Here is a 27,168-nt window from a genome sequence, read left to right on the forward strand (position 1 = left end):
TAAACAAAAAAAGCACAACATACACAATTTTTTTTATTTCATATAAAAAAAAATAAGCTAAACAATGTATACATTTTCCAATACTGTTCGTATTAAGGCACAGAGGTATTCACAAAGCCATGCTAACTGTACGTGCATGCAATACAACCATTGACGTGAAAGAGTTTATTAAAAACAACACAGCTAATTTGGCTCTGAATGAGGCCATAAGAATAATAGTAATAAAAACAACAAAACGAATGATCAGGCAGTTATACAGGATGACTACATGTTCAAGTGAAATGTATATTGAGTGCAATTGTAAGGTACATTTGAAAAAAAATGGTAATAAAAAAAATAAATCATACTATGCATTTCATTTTCCTTTGATAGAGTAAGGGGATTAAAAAAATAAAATGTTTGGAACATAACATTGTAGAGATATATGGGTGTGTAGCACTCCAAAAAATTGCAAATAAATGCGATACTTGCGCAATGCCGGAGCGCCTGGTTCAGGGATGGCCTATCTGCAGCAATCCAGGTATACAGCAACAAGAGAGATGGTCCAGGGCTCCACGGGTTTCTTTAGGAAAGAATTTATTCAAGATACACAACGTTTCGGCCTCACTTAGGCCTTTGTCAAGTGACTGGTAATGAACAAACAACACAATGTTCATTACCAGTCACTTGACAAAGGCCTAAGTGAGGCCGAAACGTTGTGTATCTTGAATAAATTCTTCCTAAAGAAACCCGTGGAGCCCTGGATCATCTTTCTTGTTGCTGGAACATAACATTGCAATGCACCGTCCCTCAGGACCGGGAGAAAGATCCTCATATATTTTGGATAATTTGTTCCAATGACTACTGAGGGAAATCAACTCAATCTCCAACAGCGGTGGGCCAACGCCAGTCCTCAAGGTCCACCAACAGGTCCAGCTTTCAGGATAGCCCTGATTCAGCACAGGTGGCTCAATCATTAGGACTGAGCCACTGATTCAGCCACCTGTGCTGAAGCAGGGATATCCTGAAAAGCTGACCTGTTAGTGGCCCTTGAGGACTGGAGTTGGCTATTCCTGCTCTGAGATGATCCAGGATAGAACGCTCAGGATAGATATTAGTAACAGGTCCAACTGTTCTTCACCCGTTACTGTACGTTTCAGTTGATGTTCAGCGCAGAATGAGCATTGTGCATTGATGTATGTTCTGCACTGTATTGTAACTTTGGCTGAATAGATCAAACCATGAAGAATGGGAAACAGAAAACAGGTTGTTGGGGACATATTTCTAAACAGCTCTTGCCTCCCGAACCAAAGTAGGCTCCAGAGGTCGATTCGGAAACGCTGAACATGATTAATTGGGTGGATGCCTACTATAAAAGAGCGAAATCATGTAGACAACTCCTCCACCATTACAACTACAACATACAATAATTAGACACAGAAAACTTAACAGGCATCTGAAACATTAACACTGATCATTAACAAACTCACACGGATCATTTTTTATATATACAGTTGTTTTGGTTTGTCTTCTATATTGCCAACTGCTCTTTGGTAGGAATCTTAACACAAATAAAAGAGAAACATTAGAAAATAAAAGCACCTACAGGGACGACAGACTGAAATGTGACATTATCTGGTGATTAAACGGCTACGATTTAATATGCTGCGCTTCAAAATGGTTTATAACAAACTATCTTTATGATTATAGATTTTATTTTATTTCTGGAGATAAAGGATACACATTCAGAATAATTTCACTACAAGCAATATAAAGGCCCCAGTCTCACATCACATACAAATGGATCATATAACAAGTTTATTAAAGAATTGCAACGCTTAATAGGAATCATTATACATTTAGTATAACAATTGCCATTTCTAATGGTAGAATATGTAAGCCAAGACTTTCTGGTCCAAAAATTCGTTACTTTCTCCACAAGAGACATTCATACAGATTTCTGCTTATCGAAAAATATATTAAGAATATAATTATGGCGGGTCACACAGACATCAGATTTATATGAAAGGTCATTAGAAGAAAATTATAGAAAAACATAGGCTCCTTTTTAATATAAGTAGTTAAAATACAGATAATGATGCAGTAACTTTCATTCACTGGAATCTCACCTACGTTGTAAACAAATCTATTCTCTTCTAAATCTGGAACTGTGTTGGTAACATTATTATCCCCAGAGGACTCTGATAAGGGACCCTTGTTTATATAGAATGTATTATTACAATTGCATTTTGAAAAACGATCCATGCGATGCAGCATGAGAGCCCATTTGGTAATATGCTTTTTTTTGGTTTGTATTTCCTTTGTGGTAAAAGAAGAGTTTAGGACCATGCATATGGGAAACCCATATACAGAATTGGGAGACAATGTTACAAGGGAATGCAATTGCTAGAGAGCAATCATTTTGTGAATTTCAGAAAGGTACTCTGGGATTCAATTGCAACTATTGCTAATGTTTCCTTGTGCTCTAATCCAGGGGTGCATGAACTGGGGGGCGCGGCAGTTACTGAGGCCCCGCGCTCTTCCCCACGGCATTTAAATTAAATGCCGGGGGAGGCGTGAGGCCCCTGTAACTCCCTTACCTGCTCTCTGACGGCTCCTCAGAGACGCACGTCAAAATACGCTGCAGGGTGACGTGACATCAAAGGATCCGCGGCATCATTTGATGCCGGGTCCTAGGAGAGGGGGGCGCAAGCACGGGGGCTGCCAGGCAGGGGGGGCGCAGGGCGGGAACTTTGCGCACCCCTGCTCTAATTTATGTATTGTGAACATTGACGGCATATCAGATTTCGCACAAATAATATAAAGGAGAAAGTTGACCGTAAAATAACCCCCATACACTCTCTATGGAGTCACAATTTAAACAGTGATGAAGATAAGCCTTGTTGAATATACAAGATCCATGATGTAAGCAATAAGGTTGACACCTGTCAGAACAGCAATGGCTACCTTCTTATCGTATGTACACAGCGTACCCCATGATGACCTGGTGCAGTCTGATGGACGTCCCTGTGTATTACTATACTTGCTATCAAAGTTGTAGATCGGCCAGATGATCATGGCAGTGGCATAAAGCAGCACAGCTAATAGGGCATAACCACTGAGGAACTTGTTGAAAGCACAGGGCATCCAGCCTGTGCACTCCCCTACACACAGAATGATTACCACAACCGAAAGGATAAAACAAATACAATAAACGGCCAAACACCACTTGAGGCCCTCATATCTTTCATATAGATATTTGTCACTGATGAAAACAAATATGATGCAGGCAACGTAGGTTTCCACAACCTTCAAAAGACCTGGGGTGGTAGCCATGTACCCAGTAACTTCTCCAGGCTTGGCTCGGGTCAGCGACACTTCAATGATGTAAGCTAGGGTGGTGAGGCAGGAGAAAGTGGTAGCCACGATTTGGTAAGTCCGCCGCTCGCCGCTTCTGTCATCCAGAAAGTACAGCGGGTAAATAATAGAGGCTGAGAGGCACATGAGAACTGCATACATAGCAAAGGTGATTGGGAAGTTTTTCCAGGACACTGGCATGCGGTTTTGCACTCCGACAAACTCCACAAAGATGATAACCAGAGTAACTACAAAGCAGAAACACCAGGAGAACATGCACAAATCCCCTGCTCCGCCATACCAGCCTCCTTTGTGCACCACCAAGCTGAAGGTCACACAGGCAAAGAGAGCTGCCAGAAGTCGAACAATGCCAACAGGAGACTTCAAGGTTTGGGTGTTCGTCACTACTGTTCTACGTTGGACGGGCATGGCTGATGTACCTTTGTAAAGATAAATAGGGAATAATAAGTAAACAAGCAATAAAAAGCAAAACAATCCATTGCAAAAGTATTTTAAAGACCAGATTATCATAGTTCTCCCCTCAACTTTGAGTTCCATTCTTTACACAGGTCAGCGAGCGTGGGAGGGGGGAGGGGGCGAGACAATAAAGGGGAGACAGAGAGACGGGAGTCTTGGCATTACTCCCATCTAGACCCTGAAATAGGGCTTCTGCTAGATAGGAGAGTCAGAGAGAGTGAGCCAGACTCACTGAGTGCTATTTACTTGAATACCCGCTTACTTATCTACATCCAAATAGAGTCCCCTATGGGGTAAAGATACTTGTGAGCATACCTGGGAAATCTATTCCATTATATTGGTGTAAATACACACACACACACACACCACACCACCCCCCCCCCCCCCCCCACTGGGTCCAGAGCATGTATGTAAAGCTAAAACTGAAGCACTACCTTTTTCCCACTTATCGATGCTTCGGTACATCTAGGGAGCCGGTATTGTTGTTCAGGACGTGCTGACAGGCGCATGCGTGAGCTGCCATTCGCCTATTGGGCGAGGGGAATCAATGCGTCACTACTACGGCGGTCTCTAGAGCAGAATAAGTGTCCGTACTCACGAAGAGAGCGTACGGACACAGGGGTATGGTGCTATACACACACAAACACAATTTAATTGAATAGATTTCCCAGGTGTGCTCACAAGTATCTTTTCCCCCATAGGTGCCTATTTGGATGTAGATAACTAACCGGGTACTCAAGAAAATAGCACTCGGTGAGTCTGACTCACTCTCTCCGACTGTCCTATCCATGGGACTCATTATCTGGCTTTTGCCAAGCCCTATTTAAGGGTCAGGATAGCAGTATTGCAAATGTTCCAATAATGTCAGTGTTTGAAGTTAGCTCAACAATTACGTGACATTAAGCCTATGCGAGAGTGTTCAATTACAGCGGTTATTTTTGCATATAACCAACTTGGTAAATAAGGCGTTCGCTCACTGAGCAGAACGTCTGTTCCTGTTTTAAGAAAAGTCCAGTTATTCTCTCCCGGTTTAACGGAGCTTATTACATTTTGGCCTTCGTATTTTTTGTATTTTACAAATGTAAAAATGCAGCAGCAATACCACAGTTCGCTTATCAGGGTGGAGGTTTAAAGCCCATTTAGAAAATCACAATTATTTTCAAGAGGTTTCACTATTTAACCAAATACCAAATCTATCGGTTAATGTCCCAATAAAGTATGAAATCATAATGAAAGCAAAGGCCATCTGTACCAGAACTCTTTATTCATTCACTTAATAGTAATTACACAGAAAAAAGGCTTTTATTTATTTATTTTAAATCAAGCCTTTCTTTCCCACTGAAAAATAATATGAATGATTTGAAGCATGCTTACAACTGACGTGATCTATTTTGGGGCCGCTCAATTATGTTTTACATGGTACTGTATTACGCGCATGGGGTGGGAAACTCCAGTTCTCAAGGGCAACAGCAGATCAGGTTTTCAGGATATCCCTGCTTCAGCACAGGTGGCTCAATCAATCAATGACCTCACACACCTGTGCTGAAGCAGGGACATCCTAAAAACCTGACCTATTGGTGGCACTTGACTGGAGCTGCCCACCCCTGGATTATATAGTCAACTTTGATATTTATAGGACCAACACATGGTTTGTCCTACCTCCCACCCCCACCTAGACCGAGTAAGAAGCTCTTGAAATCTTTTTTAGGGCACAAAGTGAGTTTGAGCTTTACATCCAAACCCTGGACCAGTTTATGCTGCTGACACAAATCACTAGTGAATGTTAATGGAAAAAATGTAGGCGTTCCACATAAGAAAAGGGGAAATATTCTGCATGTTGCCAAGTTCCAGTTGACTAAAAGAAGTAAACCATACTTGCAAAATATTCCCAAATCAAAACATTCCCAATATTTCAACACGATCACACAAAGTCCATTCCCTTAAAAGCAGCAAAATCATTTAAAAAGCTGTATAGTATTAAATACTTATAGCATTGATTAAAAACAAAACAAAGTTATGCTGTCTTTGCTAAACGTCATGTATTAAGCGTCCTTCCGTTGCCGTAATAACCATTTAGGAACCCACACAACTTCCTCTTTTGAAATAGGCAGCAATTGCGTTCTCCGAGGAGCAGGATATTCACCAATCGGTCTCGGGAGAAAAGAGCGGCAGTGTAGACACATTACATAGAATCATAAAGGTGCTGCTGTATTAATTAAAACGAACAACAAAAAACACAAACAAAAACTGGCAAGAGGAAATGGTGCTTTAACGCTTAGTATACCGGCCACCGCACAAATAAACGTATGTACAATAAAGTAATCATTCATCCCCTCACACTGCTTTTCTGTCGGCTCCATCACTAAAAGCACAGGCTGCTCTTTTTCCTCAACACCTCACAAAAAGCATAAATGCAACAGCATGAAACCATCAAACTGGATTAGTGCAAATTCCTTTAAGGGTTCTGCTGAGGAAATGCAGAAAACTAATACCTGGTATGAAGAATAATTGTGACATCCATGAAGATTTAGTACAGAAACATTACCAAATGAGTAAATCCGGTTTAAAAGATGCACAAAATAAAATTCAAATATTTTTTTTTGAAGCAGGAAAACATATATACTGTATCCCAAATTATTTCCCCCCCCTGTTCTTTAAGCAAGGGGTGCGCAAACTTTTTTCCCTGCGCCCCCTGCCGACGGTCACCCCGGGGCCTCTGTAAAACGCGCCCTCCCCTTTCCCCCACAGAGAGTCTCGCGCCCCCCAGTTTGCGCACCGCTGCTTAAGCCACTCCTACTTTAATCTACCTCTGATCGTCTGAAGCTGTGTACCTTCTATTACTAAAAGTGCACATATTCAAATGTGCAGCGAAACTTCTGTTGCTGCAACCCTGGAACACCAAATTAGGTAGACATCACACTCGTGGAAGGGGGATGGGGGGGAGGGGGGGAAAGAGTAGAGTCTTTGTATTGACCCAATTTCTGCAACACCTTGCTGTATGCAACATGTTACAGGTATTCAGGCTTGCAATGACCGCTTAGCACAAATCGAGCATACACTTTGTCATGCAGCCCTTCTGTGCTTCTATAAATTACTTTTTACATTCTCTCATTTCAAATATATCTGCTCATATTTGTAAGGTAACCCTCTATGCCCGGCTTCTAGAGACGTTACATCGGTGTGATAGATACAGCTCAACCCCGTTATAGCACAATCCACTTATAACGCGGTTTGAGCGTGGACCCCGAATTTTATTTTATTTTTTAAATAATTTTTTTTTTGCACACACTGCACACACGCACTGCACACTGCATACACTCACAGCACACTGCACACACTCACAGCACACTGCACACTGCACACACACAGCACACTGCATACACACACACTCACAGCACACTGCACACACACTCACAGCATACACACACACACACACACACACACACACACCACACTGCACAGTACATTGCATACACTCATAGCACACTGCACACACTCAGAGCACACTGCACACACTCAGAGCACACTGCACACACTCACAGCACACTGCACACACTCACAGCACACTGCACACACTCACAGCACACTGCACACATATCACACTGCACAGCACACTGACACACTGCACAGCACACTGACACACTGCACACACTCACAGCACACTGCACACACTCACAGCACAGACACACACCACACTGCACACACTCACAGCACACTGCACACACTCACAGCACACTGCACACACTCACAGCACACTGCACACATACCACACTGCACAGCACACTGACACACTCACAGCACACTGCACACACTCACAGCACACTGCACACACTCACAGCACACTGCACACGCACACAGCACACTGCACACACAGTCAAATATACACACACACACAAACACACAGAGACACACTGTTTCTTTAAGGGAGCTTGCTCTCGCAAGACGGAAGCAGAAGCAGGAAGCAGAGACAGGGAGAAGAGCTGCCAGATGCCGGGTAAGTGCTGTGTGCTGTTGCCGCTGCCCCACCGGGTCTGGGAATGCTGGGAGAGTTCTCAGCTTTCCCCCTCCGGTGGACACAGTACCACCACAAAAAAAATAAAAAAAAATTTTTTTTTAAATCGGCGGCCATTTTTTTCTGCGACCCCGTTTATAACGCGGTGGTCGCGGGTGGTCCCCGAGGACCGCGCTATAACGGGGTTAAGCTGTATATTGATATAGATATATATACTCCGCATGGGGTACCTTGACTTAGGGTGCTGGATTCAGATGGCTGGGCGATGCGGTAGCAAGGATGTATAAAAATGGGCGCCAGGAAATGTTGTAGTACAACTGTCCTTTATTTGTGCCAAATAGCACAGGGACCGCGCTCATTTACATATTGACAATATTGTACTGTATTTTATCTTATACTATATTAGTGAAAGCACTGTATGCCTGTCTGGATGTCCGGTGTCCCTAGGGGAAATCTCATTGGTCCCTTGGGCCGCCCGCCCCCGCACACCTCTCATTGGCCTGAGGCCAAAACACACACACACACACACACACACGGTAGGGGGGGGGGGTTATTTAGCCAGTGCGCAAACTGTGGGGCGCGCCCCCTTGGGGGGGTGCACGATTATGTAGGGGGGGCGCGAGCAGCTTGCAGGGAAACCTGGGGGCGGCCAGAGCTGTGCACGGGCGCTCCGTGCTGCTGCTTCTATGTCTGTGCTTGCAGAGGAGGCGGGGCCAGAAGCTCCGTGCTGCTGCTTCTATGTCTGTGCTTGCAGAGGGAGCGGGGCCAGAAGCTCCGTGCTGCTGCTTCTATGTCTGTGTCTTGCAGAGGGGGCGGGGCCAGAAGCTCCGTGCTGCTGCTTCTATGTCTGTGCTTGCAGAGGGGGCGGGGCCAGAAGCTCCGTGCTGCTGCTTCTATGTCTGTGCTTGCAGAGGGGGCGGCGCTTCTCTCTGCACACAGACAAGCCCTCCTTCTCTTCCTGTCTGCTTCCCGTTTTCAGCAGCATGGGGGGTTGGGGGATCGGAGCATGTCGCCCCCCCCAGGTGAAATTGTGGACTGATTAAGTGTGTGTGTGTGTGTGTGTGTTGGTGGTGGTGGTGGTGGGGGGGGGGGAGTGATTGAGTGTGTGTGTGGGGGGATTGAGTGTGTGTGTGTGTGGGGGGGGATTGTGTGTGTGGGGGGATTGTGTGTGTGTGTGGGGGGATTGAGTGTGGGGATTGTGTGATTGTGTGTGGGGGTGGATTGTGTGTGTGTGTGGGGGGGGGGGGATTGTGTGTGTGTGTGTGTGTGTGGGGGGGGGGATTGTGTGTGTGGGGGGGGATTGAGTCCCCCCCTCCCTGCCCTTTGCCCCCCCCCCCTTCCACTCCATGCCCCCTGCCCTTCCACGCCCGGGCAACGCCGGGTATATCAGCTAGTAATAGATATACATGAATATGGTTCTTCAATCTGTGCCAATTCTTAACACTCAAATGGAGGTACAATGACTTAGTTGCTCTAAGTATTGGTGGGACCCGGCTCCCCTGGTTGATTCGGGATCATCATCGGTATTAATCGGATTACTCTAGGCCCCTCCGATATCCTGTGGGTCTTTCTTACGTGACCCAAATACCTTTAGCCTTATTAGAAACGGTCACTTCCATACAGACTGATGAGGAATATTAGTGCAGATTCGCAGATAGAGCTTATCTGCCGGCACTCACAAGCTCTCTTTCCTGAGGCCCTCTGTGGCATGCCTTATTCTTTTTCCTTAATTATTCAGGACTCCATTCCTTCTTTTGGGGATCCTAACTTAAAGGGTACTGTCCCTATCTACAACATAATAAACAGGTGGGGGGGGAGGGCTGGTTTGTGCTATTACTTATCTACTATCCCCGAGTCTCCTATACTCTTGTCCTCCTGGAACCTAACCTTCTCAAACTTTCACCTCCCCTTATGTACTCTTATGAAATCATGTTCCCATGGCAACACAGGGTGGGGCCCAGTACAGAATAACTATACAAGCAAATCCTTTAGAGTGGGGTTTACACTTATAACATAAATGCCAAATATATTTATAAAAAGGGGTCATCTTCGTGGCTTTTTCTGGGGAAGGATGCTACAAAGATTTGGATGCAAGGAATAACAGAGTGAATGATGTAAGCATCACAACACATTGGATCTACAGAACTATGGGGGATATTCAAGAAGGCCCCCCTGCACGCGACGGCTCGCTTCACCGCAATCTGCAGGTACCATTTTCGGCGCGGGGGGGACACGTGGCCAAGACAGGACGGGTGGGCACGGCCATGATGGAGGGGGCGGGGCCATCGCTGGGAGACATAGGGCTCACTGCGTTTCCAGACCGCTCTGCTCCCCCTGCCTCCCCCGTTACCAGCAGTGTGAATCGGACACCTGCATATATCGCAGAGGCTTCTTGTCACCCGTTTGTAGGAATTCCAGCACATTGGTCAGTGAAAGCCCCATCTGATCTTCGGCACACCTTGCATCTGCCCCTTTATATGTAGGTGGACACTGCCGGCAATCTTATGATATAGCCATGTAAGCACAATTCTTGTCAAGCCAAAGTCATGTTGCACATTGTATTGAAAAAGGTACTTTATTGTGTCATGAGACCCATCCAACGCGTTTTGAACGTCACCACGTTCTTTATCAAGGACAGAGAAAAGGGAAGAGGTCCCAGGACAGAGCCCTGGAGTACCCCACAGAGAGATCAATAGAGGAGGAGGAGGTGTTAGCAGAAGAGACATTGAAAGTACGATGTTCCGAATACCAAGAGTATGGAGAATGTGAAGGAGAAGAGGATGGTCCACGGTGTCAAATGCTGCAGAGAGGTCGAGTAATATGAGCAGAGTGTAATGACCTCTGTCTTTGGCAGCATGGAGGTCGTCAGTTATTTTAGTGAGGGCTGTTTCCATGGAGTGAGCAGTGCGGAAGCCAGATTGCAGAGGGTCTAGGAGAGAATAGGTGTTGAGAAAATGGAGCAAGTGAGAGAATACAAGACGTTCAAGGGGTTTAGAGGCAAAAGGCAGGAGGGAGACAGGTCGATAGTTAGAAAGACAGGTAGGGTCAAGCCTGCTGTTTTGGAGTAATGGTATAACTGTTGCATGTTTGAAGGAGGATGGAAAGGTTCCAGAGCAGAGGGAGGAGTTAAAAATGTGTGTGAGCGTAGGGATTATAGTAGGACAAAGAGGTTTTAGGAGATGGGAGGGAATGGGGTCAAGAGAGCACGTGGTAGAGGGAGAAGAGGCGATCAACAGCGGCACATCCTCCTCTGAGACAGTGGAAAAAGAGTCAAGGAAGGCAGGATGAGAGTTAGGAAGAGGTGTAGGATGGGAAGAGGGGATGTTCTGACGTATGGATTCCACCTTTTCCTTAAAATAGTCAGCAAAGTCCTGAGCGGAGATGGAGGAAGGAGAGGCAGCTGAGGGTGGTTTGAGTAGAGTATCAAAGACAGAGGGCGTGGGTTAGACTTGTGCATGTTGATTAGTGAAGAAAAGTAGGCTTGTTTAGCTTGCGAGAGGGCAGAGTTGAAACAGGATAACATAAATTTGTAGTGAAGGAAGTCTGTGAGAGTATGAGATTTCCTCCAGAGGCGTTCAGAGGAACGAGTGGAGGAACGCATAAATGCTGGATTGTTGAAAAATTCCTCTCTGCCAGACGATTCTCACATGCCAGAAACCTTTGACAAGATAGTAAAGTGTTTATTTGCTAGTAATAACCAGTGAAAGCAGTGTGCAGAGATGTCAACATCAGTGACAGAAAGCTGACGCATTTACTGAGTGTTGGGAAAGGTTGGAGTGTTCAGTCTACTGTAGTTGCTTTCAACGCTTTGATTGCAGGGGCAGGAGCAACCCTCCACTCTGATTGGCTCCCTGGCGCACCATGTGACGCGTCCCTGCTCGGGATCACAATCCTGTGGTTGCCCCTGCTGGCTGACACCTCACAGGATGCAGTGAGCCAGGGAGCGAGGAGGCACTCTGGACAGCCAGGTAGAAGGTAAAGGGCTGGTGGGAGTCGCCCGCGCGGCGCCGACTGCAGCGGGGACCTAGGCTAAGATCTGTTGCAGGTCAGCACGCCCAACCACACTGAATTAGTAGCGTTAACCTGCAACAGACCTTAGGCAATCTCCCCCTTCGTGGTCATAATTCAGTAAAGATAATATAAGAGGATTTGGATATAAACTAAGAAAAAAACCTGCATAAGTGGTTTAAGACTGTTGAATGAAGTCAAGAGATTTGATTAAATAGCAAGCAATTGGTAATAAAACATAGAAAGTAATGGGTAGCTTCTTTGCAGTTACCTAAACCTGCACTGCACTCCCTCAGGCAATGAATAAGTTAAACAAGAGTAAGTCTTCCCTGACAACTTCCCCATTGTGAAGGAACTAGATTAGTAACATGTAAACAGCTCCAATAGTTTATATAGCTTTAGGCCAGTGGTGTTTGTGTATAGAAACAGAGCAAAGTCTCAGCATGGAGCCTCCTTATATGGTAACAGCATTCCTCTCTTATCCCTTTTCTTAAAAGGTCACCAGTTAAGGATTGCCTACATTGCATCAACCTCCCAGTTTAGACTGAATCCTAAACCCATCCTAGTATCTGTGGCTGATGCATCAGCAATTCATCAGTGCAAGATTTTAACAATTCGAGGGCAATAAAAAATATTTAACAAGATTTCAAAGAAAATATTCCTATTACTTTCAGCTGTATTTTGGTACCTCTGGTATGCACAGAAGAGCATTAATAAAATGTTGGTCTATTGTCCCCTCCATGCAATGAAAAAATAAAGTGTGTGTGTATGTGTGTGTATGAATAATATATATATATATATATATATATATATATATACAGGCATACCCCGCTTTAAGGACACGCACTTTAAGTACACTCGCGAGTAAGGACATATCGCCCAATAGGCAAACGGCAGCTCACACATGCGCCTGTCAGCACGTCCTGAACAGCAATACCGGCTCCCTACCTGTTCTGAAGCTGTGTGCAAGCGGGGAGACTATAGAGCCTGTTGCAAATGCGTTATTTACATCAGTTATGCACGTATAGAACGATTGCAGTACAGTACATGCATCGATAAGTGGGGAAAAGGTAGTGCTTCACTTTACATACATGCTCCGGTCCCATTGCGTACGTTAATGCGGGGTATATATATGTATATATATATATATATATATATATATATTACGGTGGAGGGCTTATGTCACTTTTTTTACCCACCATAACTTGACTAATGTGTGGTGGATACCTATCCAAGCTTCAAATTGCAAAGCCAGTATAACCCGCCTCACACTGATGAGACCCAAAAGGTTGAAACAGCTGTCTGTGGTTTACTGGCTATGCACTTCTTTAAGCCAGGCTGAAAAGCTGTGCAATGCAGCAAGCACAAGCTTATAGAGAGGTCCATGTCAAAATGGGTTTGAAGCAAAAGGTGGCACTGTGTGCTCATTTACATGTCCATGTTGCATGTTACATGCTTCCACTGCATGTCATTTCCCATAATTTCTTGCTGCAGTGGAAGTGCTGTGTGCTGGGTGATAATGGTGAAAGGCGTGGTTGCAGACGTGTCTAAGACATGCAAATGAGCATACAGTAATATTTTCATTTGCTACATGCTTTTCTGTGGAGGGTTTTTGTCAATTTTTTTACCCACCATAACCTTAATAACTTGTGGTGAAGACCTATTCTAAGGGCTGGTCCCCGCTGGCTACTGCAGCGTCCGCCACAGCCCTCCCCTCAATGGCGCTTGACCCGCTGCGAGGGGGGGCCGCAGCGCTTTGGCGTGAGTTGCTCCTGGTCTCAATAGAATTGAGAGCAGGACTCGCTACGGAGCGCTAAGCCATGCCTCCTGGCGGTTCAGCCAATGAGGGCGAACCTGCCGGGTGATGTCATGGCCACACCCCGTCACTCCCTCGCCACGCCCCCCCCCCCGGTCTTTTGGTCTGCAGACCGGGGAATCGGCTACACGCGCCGCCAGTCTCGCGGGCGCGCGTGCAGCGGAGGTACTGGGGCCTCAGCCTTAATCTTAAACAAGCAGAGCCAGTCCAACCAACCTCACACTGAAGAGAATGACAAGGTCGAAACAGTCTGTCTGTAAGTGGGTTTACTGGTTTTGCATCTCATCCCAGGCTATGTTTAAAAGCTGTGTTTAAAGCAGCAGGCATTGGCTTAAGGGTTGTTCATGTAATGTGAGCTTGAGAAAAAAGGGGGCACTGTGTGCTCATTTGCATGTAATTTCCCAGAATGCCTTGCTGAAGTGGAAGTGCTGTGTGATAATGGTGAAAGGAGGGGTTGCAGACCTAAGACATGCAAATGAGCATAAAGTAATATTTCCATTGACTACATACATATACATACATACATACATACATATGTATGTAGCCAGGTCCCTTTGGCTCCCCGGTTCCCCATTCCTCTTCCCCTTACCTTCACCAGTGAGAAGGCAGTTGTGGGGGCGAGCGCGTCTCCCGGTGGCGTCGGAGGCAGGGCACCGCCATCTTTGTTATGTCCGCGTGGGCGCAGAGGCTCGCGCATGCGCAGACGTGACGCGGTGGCCATTTCATTGTGGGAGAACTGGCACAAGAGGCGCTCCATAGTGCAGGGACCCCTAGAAGTCGTGCATGCGCAGTTAGGGCGATGCGGCGGCCATTACAGGTTTGCACAGGCTCCATGGAGAGTAGCGGCAGCCATTATAGTGCGCGCACGCGGCCCCAATGTTAAAGGGGGCCATAAAGGACTACAATTCCCAGCAGCCTCTGGGGACTGCCCTTTCACCTTGGTCACAGTCAGCCAGACAGCCAATAGAGCTTGCAACTTCTCCTGCTGGAGAAGGATACATTGCTGTGTGCAGTCAGGAAGCAGACTGTGAAGAACATGAGTCAGTTAGGCTAAGGAGACAGTGGGGGAAGGAAGGGGGGCAGAGAGCTGCGAGCTTTTGCCCTAGGCCAGAAATCCCCCAGGCTAGAGTTGAGGCCCTGACTCCCCACTAGTGAGGGTGGGTGTTCATAGGGACAGGCCCTTAGGTAAGGACCCTGTGCCCCTTCAGCTGTGCAGTTCCTTGAGAGCAGGGAGAGACCCTGTGCAGTTCCTTAGAGCAGGGAGAGACCCTGTGCAGTTCCTTGAAGCAGGGAGAGACCCTGTGCAGTTCCTTAGTGCAGGGACCCAGTGAAAGGGTTTGCTGCATGTTCCTGTAAGCTGTGTTGTTGATCCAGAGACTGTCCTTACGGTGGGAAGTCCGGCGGGACCCCATCCCGCGCGGAGGTACAGATCAGCGCTGGACCAAGCGGCGCCGGAAGACACCAAGGTGCCGGAGCACCTGAGCAGGTATTTACACCCTTCCACACGTGCACCAACTTTACCTTGCTACTCACGTGACAGGCCTGTTCACACACTTGGGTGGGCTTGGACTATCTGGACACGGGGGTTGGGAAGGGGGTGTAAGGGTATAGCGCAGTAGGGGCAAGGTTATAGCTGCCAGCTAGTGGCAGAGGGTGGCAGATATATGGTTGTGTATGCTGATGATGTTGCACTGTTATAGTATGATACTCTGTGTTGTGTTGCTCGTTCAGTAAACCTTTTAGCCATAACCCTGGTGTATGTGGTTTCTGGGTGGGTTCCTGTGTGGGGTACATTCTACACTCCTAGAATCCTACATAGGTGGAGGCGCTGACCGACGAGAGAACGTTCCAGAGAAGCACCCCAGGTGCCCATCAGTGGAAGCTCAGGCCTCCTGTGAACCTGCAGGTATACGCACCACACCTGGTAACATATAGGTTCCCCCTCACATGCACTCTATATGCGATTGGGGGTGGGGGAATACCCGTTACACATATGTAGCCATGCTGTAAAATGGACTGCAGTTTCCTCTCCTGCTGGCAGTAAACCTGGTAAGTTACAGGGATGCCAACAGTAATCATGGATGTTTGCCCTCACACCCTGGTGAGGTGCCCTATGTGTGGATGGGAGTGGCTACATACTCTGAGTCCACCATTAGTGACATCAGAGATGTGCCCACCCCCTGAGGGATATAAGGCACAGCACTGCTAAAAGTTAGTGTGTTGGAGTAAGGAGCAAGTCTGCGTTGAGACTTGGGAATCGGTGGCACACTAGTGCTTTAACTAGTGGCCCTATGTTATGTTAAGTAACATCTAGCTAACCAAGCCATACTGTGTCCAGGGTCCTGGCACAGGGGTGATCTCCCTGAGGGGAGAGGGGATCCCACTCTATTGGGAGGGCGTACCTTTGAAAGGATAACACAGCAAGATGTGTGGCTAGACAAACCACTGTAAGGGGCAGTTGGCCCGCACCGTAAGCCACAATAAAGACACCTTGATCAAAGACATTCTCATGTGTGAGTCTGGAGTTACTCTACAGAGGATGGCACAAAGAAGGAGTTCCTCATCAGAATCATCCCCATGCGGACGCAGGGATCCTGATGAGGTGGAGGCGCTGCACTGGATATAGGTAGGACTCGCACACACTACCTCAGCTGCCTGTCTGGGTTGACAATCCCCAAACACCATAATGCGGGAGACTCAGGAGTCCTGTTGCCAACAGGTGCACCACCAGACACGACCATGTAATGGGGACTGGTTAGACCACAGGGGCCAATGTGAGATTGGGTGGGTCAGGCCAGGCCAGAAAATCCGTTACACATACACATACATACACACAAGCAAAGGACAGGGACATACATGTTCGTTAGTAAATGGTGGCCAAACAGTTTATTGAGGCAGATCCGCCTTCATGTTTATTTTTCACCATACCGTACAGAAGGGTGTCCGCTTTCACCTCTAATTTATTCTCTGTTCATTGATTGTTTTTTTAACTGTACATTTTATTTTTAAAAAGAAGGAGCACAACACCTAAAGCTTTGGTCCCGCTGCGTCCGGCAGCACGCACGCTACTCACCATCTGATGGTGTCCTCACTACACGCTGTGACGCGTCAGCCACCAGGGGATGCAAGAGAATCCCAAGTCACGTGGTGTGAGCGGGGGGGGGGAGGGAAGCATCGATTTGTCTAAATGAACTCTGCAGCACCAAGGGAGCCCCCCTGCTCCCTCCCACAGACTCTCTCCTCATACTCAGTGTCAGCAGATTTTCCACCCGTGCTTCAAGTTTATAGTCGCACTTTTTTTTTTTTTAGTACAGTATGTTCTTGTATAGCGCTGCTAGTTTTACATAGCACTTTACAGAGACATTTTCAGGCACAGTCCCCGACACGTGGAGCTTACAATCTATGTTTTTGGTGCCTGAGGCACAGGGAGATAAAGTGACTTGCCCAACGTCACAAAGAGCCGACACCAGGAATTGAACCAGGTTTCCCTGCTTCAAGCTCCGTGCCAGTCCGTGTCTTTACTCACTGAGCCACTCCCTCTGCCATATGTAGTCTATGCCTCTCTCTGTGAATTTATATATACGCCATGGAGTCCCGTCACCACAGTTGGATTTCACAAATTATAAAAAGAGTGGAAAACAAAACTGCGTCAATTGTGCTTCATAGTACTTCCTACAAACATTCATTTTCAGTGGAACTGTCTCGCCACAAACCCAACTACAATTTTCAGGGCGTGATTGAATAAGGGCGGATCAGTGCGATTCCTCACATTCACGCTTATGGAAACTCAGCGTATGAGTTGATAGGAAATGCAAAAGTTACAAAAAGAGAGTATGGAACACAGGCAAAGCAAAAATCTGCTTAAATAGCTAATTAAATATAAAAAATACCAACAATAAACGTTTGGGGGAGGGGGGGAGAGCAGCCTCTTCGTTAGAACATCCCCCCAAGTGTCTTGATGAGTGAGTTTATAGGAATAGATGATTCTCAAACAGTCTTGTGTATAAATAATCTTGTTCTATTAGAGCAGAATGATAAAAGCAGTATGAAATGGTGTCTAAACATAGCGCCTTGTTAAAATCATGAGAAAAATCGAGCAGTGAAGTAATGTATGTTGGAAGGCTAGGGAAAAAAAATGTTATATATATATTGTTTTTTTCTAATAAGCTTCTTGCAAAGTTAAACAAAAAAACATTTCATGTATGGTTTGGGAGGATAGGAATATGAGTCACAGATGTTTCCTGTTCAAACTACAAACTGCTGTATGAGGTAACTAGTAATAAAAGTGGATTGGAGAAATGGTTGGGGGGAGGGGGATGTGTAAATAGAGAGATGGGTGGGGCACATCCTTCCAAACCAAAAAAAAACATCAAAATCTGTGTTCTCCATAATCTTACTGGATAGTAAATGGTTACTAGCTTTGGGGTGAACAATTCAGTTTACAGCAGTTATAATATACATAAAAACATTTTTAGAACACCTTTTCTGTTGGTAGTGTTCAAGTACCGAGAGAGACCGTCTGTTCACTCCAGGAAAACCCCCCGTGGCTGTACAGCCTAAATAAGGAAGTAAGGCTGCAGTCACTGCCACAGCGCACGGCGCGGCGTGCGCTGTGCGTGTAAGCACCGCCCCTCAATGGGGAAGGGCCCAGTACGCACATTCACGCTGAAGGTGCAGCCGCGCCGTACTGCAAGATTTTTTAAACTCGATGAAATCGAGTTTAAAACTTGCGACGGAGGCGTGGCCACGCCCCCACCGGCGGTTCACCCGATGAGGGCAAACCAGCCGCGTGACGCAATGGGCACGCCCCGCAAATCCCCGACCACGCCCCCTCACGTCGCAAGCTCCCTCTCTCCCCTCAGACCGCAGTTAGCGCTGTGCACGCGCCGCCGCCCCCCGCCGGGCGCGCGTGTCACAGACATGACTGGGACCGCAGCCTAAGTGGAGCAGGAAAAGTAGCCTCGTGGAGAAGCGGGGTAAGAGCTGCATGCAGACCCGTTTCCAATGTAGGGCAAGCGGCTGCAGATATAACAGCCCACGGATGGAGTACTACTCACTCATGATAGTCCGTCCCCTCTGTTGCTCCCGGCTGTGCGTTCCCCTCCAGGGGTGAGGGACGCACATCCTGCGCGACCCCGATCAGAGTATAAACAGAAGAGTAGAAGATCGATGTCAGCGCGGCTCCTGTAGATATCAGACTCACCAGGTTAACCTGGCGAGTCTGATATCTACAGGAGCAGCGCTGACATCGATCTCTACTCTTCGGTAGAGTGTTCAAACCAGAAAAACCATGCGGTTCATTTCAGCTTTGGGGACTCCCTGCCTCCAAAGACACTTACCTCGGAAGGGGCTGCCAGCATCTGTGCTCAGTTTAATTGGCTCACGTGATGCGGGACATTAGGAAGCCGCAAGGGATGATATCAAAGCTTCCTATTGGCTCGAGGGAAATTTAAGCCGCCCTTACGTTGGCACCAACTAGCACAGCCAGAGCTGCTACCAGCACCCCTTTCCGAGGTAAGTATCTCGGGAAGCAGGGGGTGCCCAGAGCTGAAATTAACGCAGTTCAGCTCCAGAGACCCCCTGCTTCAAACACAGTTAAAAATAAATTTAAAAAAGTGGCACCAGGAGTCCTTCTTTAAGCAGGACTTTGGCCTCTTTGTTGACAGAGGGGCCAGCAAAGGGACCTAATTCCCTATTGTTTCAATATGTTTTAAGTGGTCTGTACTTTAGGTTTTATTCTACCCATGGTACTGCACTGCAGAATATGTTGGTGTTTATGTAGTGGGGGGAGGGGGAATACAGTAATACTACTTTTCCAGAAGAACACTTATTTCCCAGAGAAATTTTTACTTGCATCAAAAATAATTAGACTGTACTATAGCATAAATTATTGTACAAACGAAAATGGGATGTAAACAACTTTGACCCTTTACATAGTCAGACTCTCCTGATATTATGCACAGTACAAATACTTTTTAAAAGACCAATGCGACCAGGGTAATGTAAGCAACCCTTTAAGATGGACACCAATACAGGTATACCCCGCATTAATGTACGCAATGGGACCGGAGCATGTATGTAAAGTGAAAATGTACTTAAAGTGAAGCACTCCCTTTTTCCAACTTTTGATGCACGTACTGTACTGCAATTGTCATATACGTGCATAACTGATGTAAATAACGCATGTGTAACAGGCTCTATAGCTTCCCCGCTTGTGCACAGCTTCGGTACAGGTAGGGAGCCAGTATTGCTGTTCAGGATGTGCTGGCAGGCGCATGCGTGAGCTGCTGTTTGCCTATTGAGCAAAATGTACTTACTCGCGAGTGTACTTAAAGTGAGTGTCCTTAAAGCGGGGTATGCCTGTACTAAATTAAATACAGCAATTCTCCTCAAACAGGATACTGATTAGAGTCATTGAGGAAGCCCCCTATGGACACTAAAGACTAAATGAACAAAACAGTAACACATTCACTGGGTTGGGGGGAAACATGTCTTGGCAATACAGTAATGCAGCGTTTCCCAAACTTATTGTTATACTTCTCTTTCGTGACCCACTAAAATTTTTATCGCCTATAGGTAAAATAAAACAGATATGAATGTCCATACAGTTTTCATATATTATAATAAAAAAAGCATTTACTCTTACAAAAATGCAAGCAGTAAGTGAGTCCAGTAAATGAAAAGATCACACCTCCGTTTGCGTAACCAGTTGTACAAGTGTCTAGACTCGGTTCTTGGGATAGTGATTGTCGGTCCCGCGTGGTGACACTGACACCACAACGCGACTGCGTGACTTCCGGGTGTTGCGTGTTCTTGCGATACCCGAATCCTAGTCTCCCACATCACCGCACCTCAGAATGTTTCCCAATGAAACTGACTGAATGTACTACTGCGGAGCTTCAACTGGCAACCAGATCGCAAGTCGCGTGTCTCTCCCGCCGCCGCGCAGCCTCGCCATTGGTTGGGCTACTTTGCCGCGAACAACGAGACTCTTAAACGGCGAGGCGTGGACGGAGCGCGTCGTTCGTCTCGATTAATTGAATTATTTATTCAATAGTCCCGATTCAACGTTATTTACTCGTATTTTAGAGTTTCGTGAAAAAACGAAAACCCAAGAACGAAACACCTAGGTTTTCTTGAGTTTTTTTTTTTAGGCGACCCGGCGTTTTGCTTTCGTGGCCCGGTGCCGGGTAGCGACCCACCATCTGGGAAACGCTGCAGTAATGCACACAGTGCCTGGCTAGATTAGTTTTCTCCGTTCCGCCCTCTATTGTCAATCACTACATTCTGATAGTCCAAATTATAAGCAACAGATTCAGAATTGAATCCGAGAGCATTTCGCGTGCACATTTCAGCACAAGTATCGTAGCACTTTATATTATACATCCACGGGATATACATTTGTGCTGTGAACCAAACCTTAAAATGTGAATGGATGGGAAGATATGACATGCTACTCCACTCCGACTCAAATAATGTTATTAAATTACTAGACTATGTTGGAAAAGGGTTGCACAATGCTTTTTTGTATTCATTATATATGATTGAGATTTCAAAATATCGACATGTCAGATGCGAATATTTTGCTTGATAGTCCGAACTTGCTTATCTTTTCACTTGTGCTTGATAGCCGTGTCTCCCTGCAGGAAATGTATCGAGCACGAACTGATACTGCAAAGACCTTTTTTTTTTTTAACCTGGTCCTCTCATCTCACCCTACAACCTGCCACCTTGATCCTACTATTCCCTCACATCTCCTCCTCTCTTGCGCACTAAACCCCACACAAACCTCTGTACCTGTCAGCACATTCCCATCTTGTTTGAAACATGCACTCATCCTGCCCATTCTAAAGCATCCCTCTCGACAAAAGTGGCCAATTACCTACTCACAGCTAAGTCCAAGGGTCACTTCTCCTTACTAATACATTTCAAATGAAAAAATAAATAAATAAAGGGGGGGGGGGCAGTGTTTCACAACTTATGGTCTCTATTTGTAATGTACGCTTATGACCAGTTTACTTGTTGGAATTACTGATAACTTCTTGTTAAATATATGCATACGCTGCATTTTATCTTCTCTGTATTATTGTGATACCTGTGAATAAAGAAATTTAAAAAATATATACACACACTTTCTTTTCCTTGTACAAACCTGCCTGAACCCAAACTTTTTTGCTTTTAGTATTACATATTTTCGTTTTTGCCACTGCACTGAATAGTTAGCCCTCCTAAAATCTTAATTTCTGTGTGCTATGGCTCAGCCTCTGCCTTTATATGAAATCACGAGTTGCCCTTTGCTGAGAATCTATTTCTCTACTTGTGGTTGAACCTACAACAGAGACATGACACTCTCCCATACTGATTACCTTTCCTTTAATTGCCAACTTATTAAAGACCTCATTTTAACACCCTATCCAATGCTTCATCTTGTCCTGGAAATCTTTAGCCTCACCACTTTCAAGGGTTACCAAAAGTGTCTCAGGTCTTTTCTACAGTACCTTGTACCAACTCCTCCTACTCTCCTTTCTGAATATAGTGTACTGTAACCTGGTATAGTTGTGATTTTCATTGTACCATGACTCGGTAATGCCCTCAATATACAAGTCATCCCTCGTCAATATTGCAATTCGTTCTGGGATTTCCCAAACTATGAGCATTTGTACACATAGCCTCAAGGCTTGTGTTACTAATCTTCAGTTTCTACTGCCTATGTTGATCTTTTTCCTATTTCAGCTGCCTTGTGTTCCCCTCTTACAATGGAATCCCCCAAGTAGTGCCACCAACAGATTTCCTCTGGCCCTGGACTAGTTTCGACTGCCCCACCCACTTTCACACGCCCCCTCCTCTATTCCCCCACATGTATTTCTCTTTTGCCCCCTCTCTTCCTTAGGCTGCGGTCCCAGTGACTGCTACAGCGCATGTGTTTGTATAAGCACCGCCCCTCAATGGGGTATACACGTATGTATAGATATAGATCTGCATACGACGTAGATATGTATACACGTGTAGATAGCTTGCAAAATGTTGAAATATTATACTTTAAAAAAAATTGAATGTATCTAAAATGACATTACAATAAATGTGTGGTACATCTGCTCCCAAAGGTCTCTGATCTGGCCTCTTTGGTGAACTTGTTGTCACTATACCGGCTGCTAAAATAAGTGCCTGAACAGTGTTCCGGTGCAGGGAGGGTGGGCCCCTAAAGGTTGTGGACCCTGGTCCAGCCAAACTGTCTTCACATATGGTTGTTCCCCCACTAGTCTGGGAATTAAACAGAAATGGGAAGTACAGCAACAGAGTATACATATTTGGTTCCATGACCTAGTGCTATATAATCACTTCCTTGTTCCCAAAAAAACTCCAACATTCCATGTGAAATTCTTCCCTATATGACTCATGACCCAAAATAAACAGAGAATGCACTAATTGAGGACACTTCCCCAGCAGAACCCGGGATTCCTATAGAGCCTCGGTTGAAGTTTACTTTCAATTCCAAATCACGCCTCATTAAGTCTTCCAAACACTAGACTAATTATGTGACGACATGAACTAAATATATACAAGATTTGTAAAGTCACTTGAGACATTTGCCAACATGTACAGTAGCATACAAACGTTTTGCCTGTCGATGTTTAATTAAGGCTTGGAGAATGCATTCTTCAGTGGAAAATATAGGAGGCAGTTGACAGTCCACTATAAATCAGTAGTGATTTTCTAATTCTTTTTCATAAAAAGAAAGAATAAAAATAGATTTTTGACAAAGTCTTCTTGAGTTTATCGCTAAACAATACTTCTTCTGTTAGTGGGAAAAAATATCTACTTGGTCTAGATCAGCGGTGCGCAAAGTGGGGTGTGCGAGATTCGCTGCTGGGGGTGCGGGGTTTACAGAGGCCCCGTGCGCTTTCCGAAGGCATTTAAATTAATGCCGGGGAGCTGCAAGGCCTCTGTAAATGTCGACATGGCAACGTGGCGTCAAATTACGTCACGGGGCCATGCGACGTCGCGTTGCCATGGTAACGTGACGTGATGATGCCAGGGCGTCAGAGTCAAGGTAAGCAGGGGGGTGCGAGGAGAGGGGGACAGGGGAAAAAGATTGCGCTCCCCTGGTCTACATACTCAAACACTCTTGACCGCAAAAGGAGCCAATTAATAATTTACAATGACTGCTGGCACAGAAGGTGTTAAAATGTGTGCATCAAATAATATTTATTTCTATGGCAAGAACCATAATCTAGTTTGTTTTGTGTACTTGAACAAAAGGCTGCATTCAATTGTTTGTTAGCTTAACAAGTAAATAGGTTGCCTTTAGCAGGAGTAAACTTTTAGAATACTTTTCTAAACCTTGGACTATGCTACGGTACTTGACAGACTCTTCCCAATGCACACAATTAACTGCAACTCTGAAAGTACAGGAAATTAAGGTGCTGCCCCATGATTCAACACAGCTTCTTTTTTTATATATATATATATATATATATATATATATATATATATATATATATATATATATATATATATATATAAAAACCAACATCACAGCTTGCACTCAATGTACTGGTTCATATAGACAGGTGCTAGTCTCAAATAATAGAAAAACAACATTACCATTCTCTCGTCCGGTAAAGAAAGACTGCACTCGGTTCAGTAATCATGAAAAACTGTATTGGGCATCTGAATAAAAAAGATAAGTCACCCAATCCGACGTTTCGCAATGCAAAGACATGCAATCGCAAATACACTTTTTTAATTTTTTTAGTATATTGCTAGAGACTAAATAAAAGTGTGTGTGAATGTATCCATGTTTGGTTTAAAAAAAAAAAGTTACAACATTGTTTTTGCAAAACTAATTCTGTACATCTTTACTGATTTTATTTGCCAGTTTTTGCGTAAGTCTAACGTTGGCCAAAATGATGCAAACGTTGGCCTGGTGCCATTCTTTGCAGGAAGTGAAATCTAAGCACGTTAAGGGGCAGTGGTTTTTCTGGTGAATTTCGAATGCATGAGGAGAAGAGATGTGTGAACTTTTTCACTCAAATGTGGAAACCGTGCCTTTTTTGGGGGGCTTTGCAAAAACAATCACATTAAAAAGGGAGTGAGTGGGTAGCAGGCAGAGCTCATTCCTTAAACACGTCCCACATCAATACACAACACACACACACACAGAGACACACAGACGGAATGGCACGTTGGGCTGCACCCAAAGCACCACCGGCGCTCCACCGCCAGGACTACTCACCGCAGAGCGCCTTCCGCCATCTTTACGTCTTCTTATCTCCCCAGCCGCAGGGCGCCTGACGCGGCCGCCGCTCCGACTGCATTTGTGAGCGCACCAGCAGGTCACATTTCCGACTGGAAATATAAAAATGTACGCTCACAAAAGTAGTGGGAGAGGCGGCCGGGCGAGGTGACCCGCTGCTGGGGAAATGCGAGGACATTTAAGGAAGGCGACAAGGTGATGAGGGGAAGTAGTTAGGCTGCGGTCCCAGTGCGTTCTGTAGCACGCACGCCCGGCGGGGGGTGGGCGTCTGCACAGCGCTTCACCGCAGATCGCAGTCCTGTGAGAGATTGAGTTTGCGATGGAAGGGGGCGTGGTGGGGTTTTTGCGGGGCGTGGTCATGACCTGACACGGCTGGTTCGCCCTCATTGGCTGAACCGCTGGCGGGGACGTGGCCACGCCTCCGTCGCAAGTTCCACATACAAAAAATTTGTGTGAGAGAACACTTGCAGTACAGTGCGGCTGCTAAATGCGCGCCGACGCATGTACTGGGCCCTGATAGATTGGGGGGTGGTGCTTGTGCGCACAGCGCACGCCGAGGCATAGAACGCACTGGGACCGCAGCACCGGTGGCGATTTGGTCGCAGTCAAATGGCGGAAGTCAAAATGTCCTACACCACACAGATTCCTAGAAAATAAGGTACATTACTTATTCAAATTTGTAAATGGTGACAACTTTGCAAAAGTTCTCACTTATACTACAGATTGTAGGGAGGCAAACAGATTTTAAAGACTTAGTAAATACAGTAGTAAGTAGGAACAATTAACCTTTCCTTTTTAGTTGCATGATAAAAAAAAGAAGAATCGAATTTTCAGATATAATGCTATATCCGCCTGTGACAAAAATAAAGTATGTTACAGCTCTGGGCAAGGCTTTGAAGCAGTCCTGGATATTGAAAGAAAACTTTGCCAATCTATATCTCTCAACGTTTTTGGAGGGATTGTACCATCAAGCTCTACAAAAAAAAATTCAATTCAAATTACTCTTACAAAGAAGTTTAAAAAGGTAGTGGTCCTTATTTGTTGCAGAATCTTCATAAAGTTGCAGTCCCACTTTGGCTGAAAGTGAACGTAGGGCAGTAATACAGTATGTTTATTAGATTCATTTATGCCTTAAATATATATTTAAAAAATTAAATCTTGGTCCCTTTGACACAAAGTGTGACAGAAGCTTTAAACATGGGGTGATAACAACAATGGACCACAATAGATGCAAGAAGAACAAAAAGAGAAAAGATGTTAAAAAAATATCTGTACAAAAAAAAGGTAATTATAGAATGGCAAAATGCGTTACTTAACAACTGGATGCCATCACACATCAAATAATTCAATTCACAACAGGCCTGCATGTTTGACGAGTCCTACGTTCTCTAATACATTCCTTTACTGTAAAAGCAATCCATAAAGTAATAATGACCACTCGGATCTACCAGAAGTTAGACTGCTTCTCGTAGCAGGAATCGCCTCAATGTATTCCTCAATGACATGTTAGCCTTACTAATGATAACATTTATTCTAATATACAGTGGCAGGATTGCACAGATTGATGACTTTGTTTGCCAAGAAAATGCAGATGACCAATACACAACAGTCTGCTAATAAACACTGAAATAAAGCTGCAGCTGCAACATGCATATTAGTTCTAAATCTGTAGCTATGGGGATGTTACCATTAATTACCCTGCCTTATTCTGCAAGGCCTGACAGAATAAGAAAAAGCATCACACAAGACAAGCCACAACTGGCAACATCTGTTATAAACCACACCTAGTATTCAAATGTGACCAGTACCAAAAGAACGGCATATTTACACATACTCACAGAAGGGAGATTTTCAGGCTATACGTGTGTTTTATTCGGAAGGGCTATTCAGTCTCAAAACAAAGGCTCATTCAACTGTATAACTGGACAGATCTAACTGGGTTAGTTGCTTTGGTAAAGGGTTCCCCTGCTTACAATAAGCTGAGCCTTTATTAATGTTTGCATGCAAACTCAAATTATACCACAACAGAAAGAACAAACATTTCCTTCGGGTTATCAGCGGGATAGGGGGAAGTTTGCGGTCTGTAGGTTTTTGCAATACATACCTCGTGAGACCCTGAGCAAGGAGAACGTGTTCACAGCGCCAGCAGAGAAGTGAATGAGCAGAGCCTGAGGGTGGGTGCGGCTCCCAGACACATAAACACAGCCAGGGCTTGGGGAGGAATGATGTGTCGGCTACATGCTGTACTACATGCTGTGGGCG

At 45.4% G+C, this 27,168-nt stretch overlaps 1 protein-coding gene across 1 annotated transcript; it reads right to left on the reverse strand.

Annotated features, from left to right (window-relative positions):
* Window positions 1–690: 690 nt before the first annotated feature.
* On the reverse strand, window positions 691–27,168 carry MYADM (myeloid associated differentiation marker). The gene is made up of 2 exons (XM_075605357.1): window positions 27,011–27,168; window positions 691–3,776 (listed from the first exon to the last, which is right to left on the reverse strand). The coding sequence occupies exon 2, from the start codon at window positions 3,763–3,765 to the stop codon at window positions 2,857–2,859; it is 909 nt and encodes a 302-aa protein (XP_075461472.1). The 5' UTR covers window positions 3,766–3,776; window positions 27,011–27,168; the 3' UTR covers window positions 691–2,856.

The sequence above is a fragment of the Ascaphus truei genome, chromosome 6 (genome assembly GCF_040206685.1).
Source record: "Ascaphus truei isolate aAscTru1 chromosome 6, aAscTru1.hap1, whole genome shotgun sequence".
In the NCBI taxonomy this organism is placed as follows: Eukaryota; Metazoa; Chordata; class Amphibia; order Anura; family Ascaphidae; genus Ascaphus; species Ascaphus truei.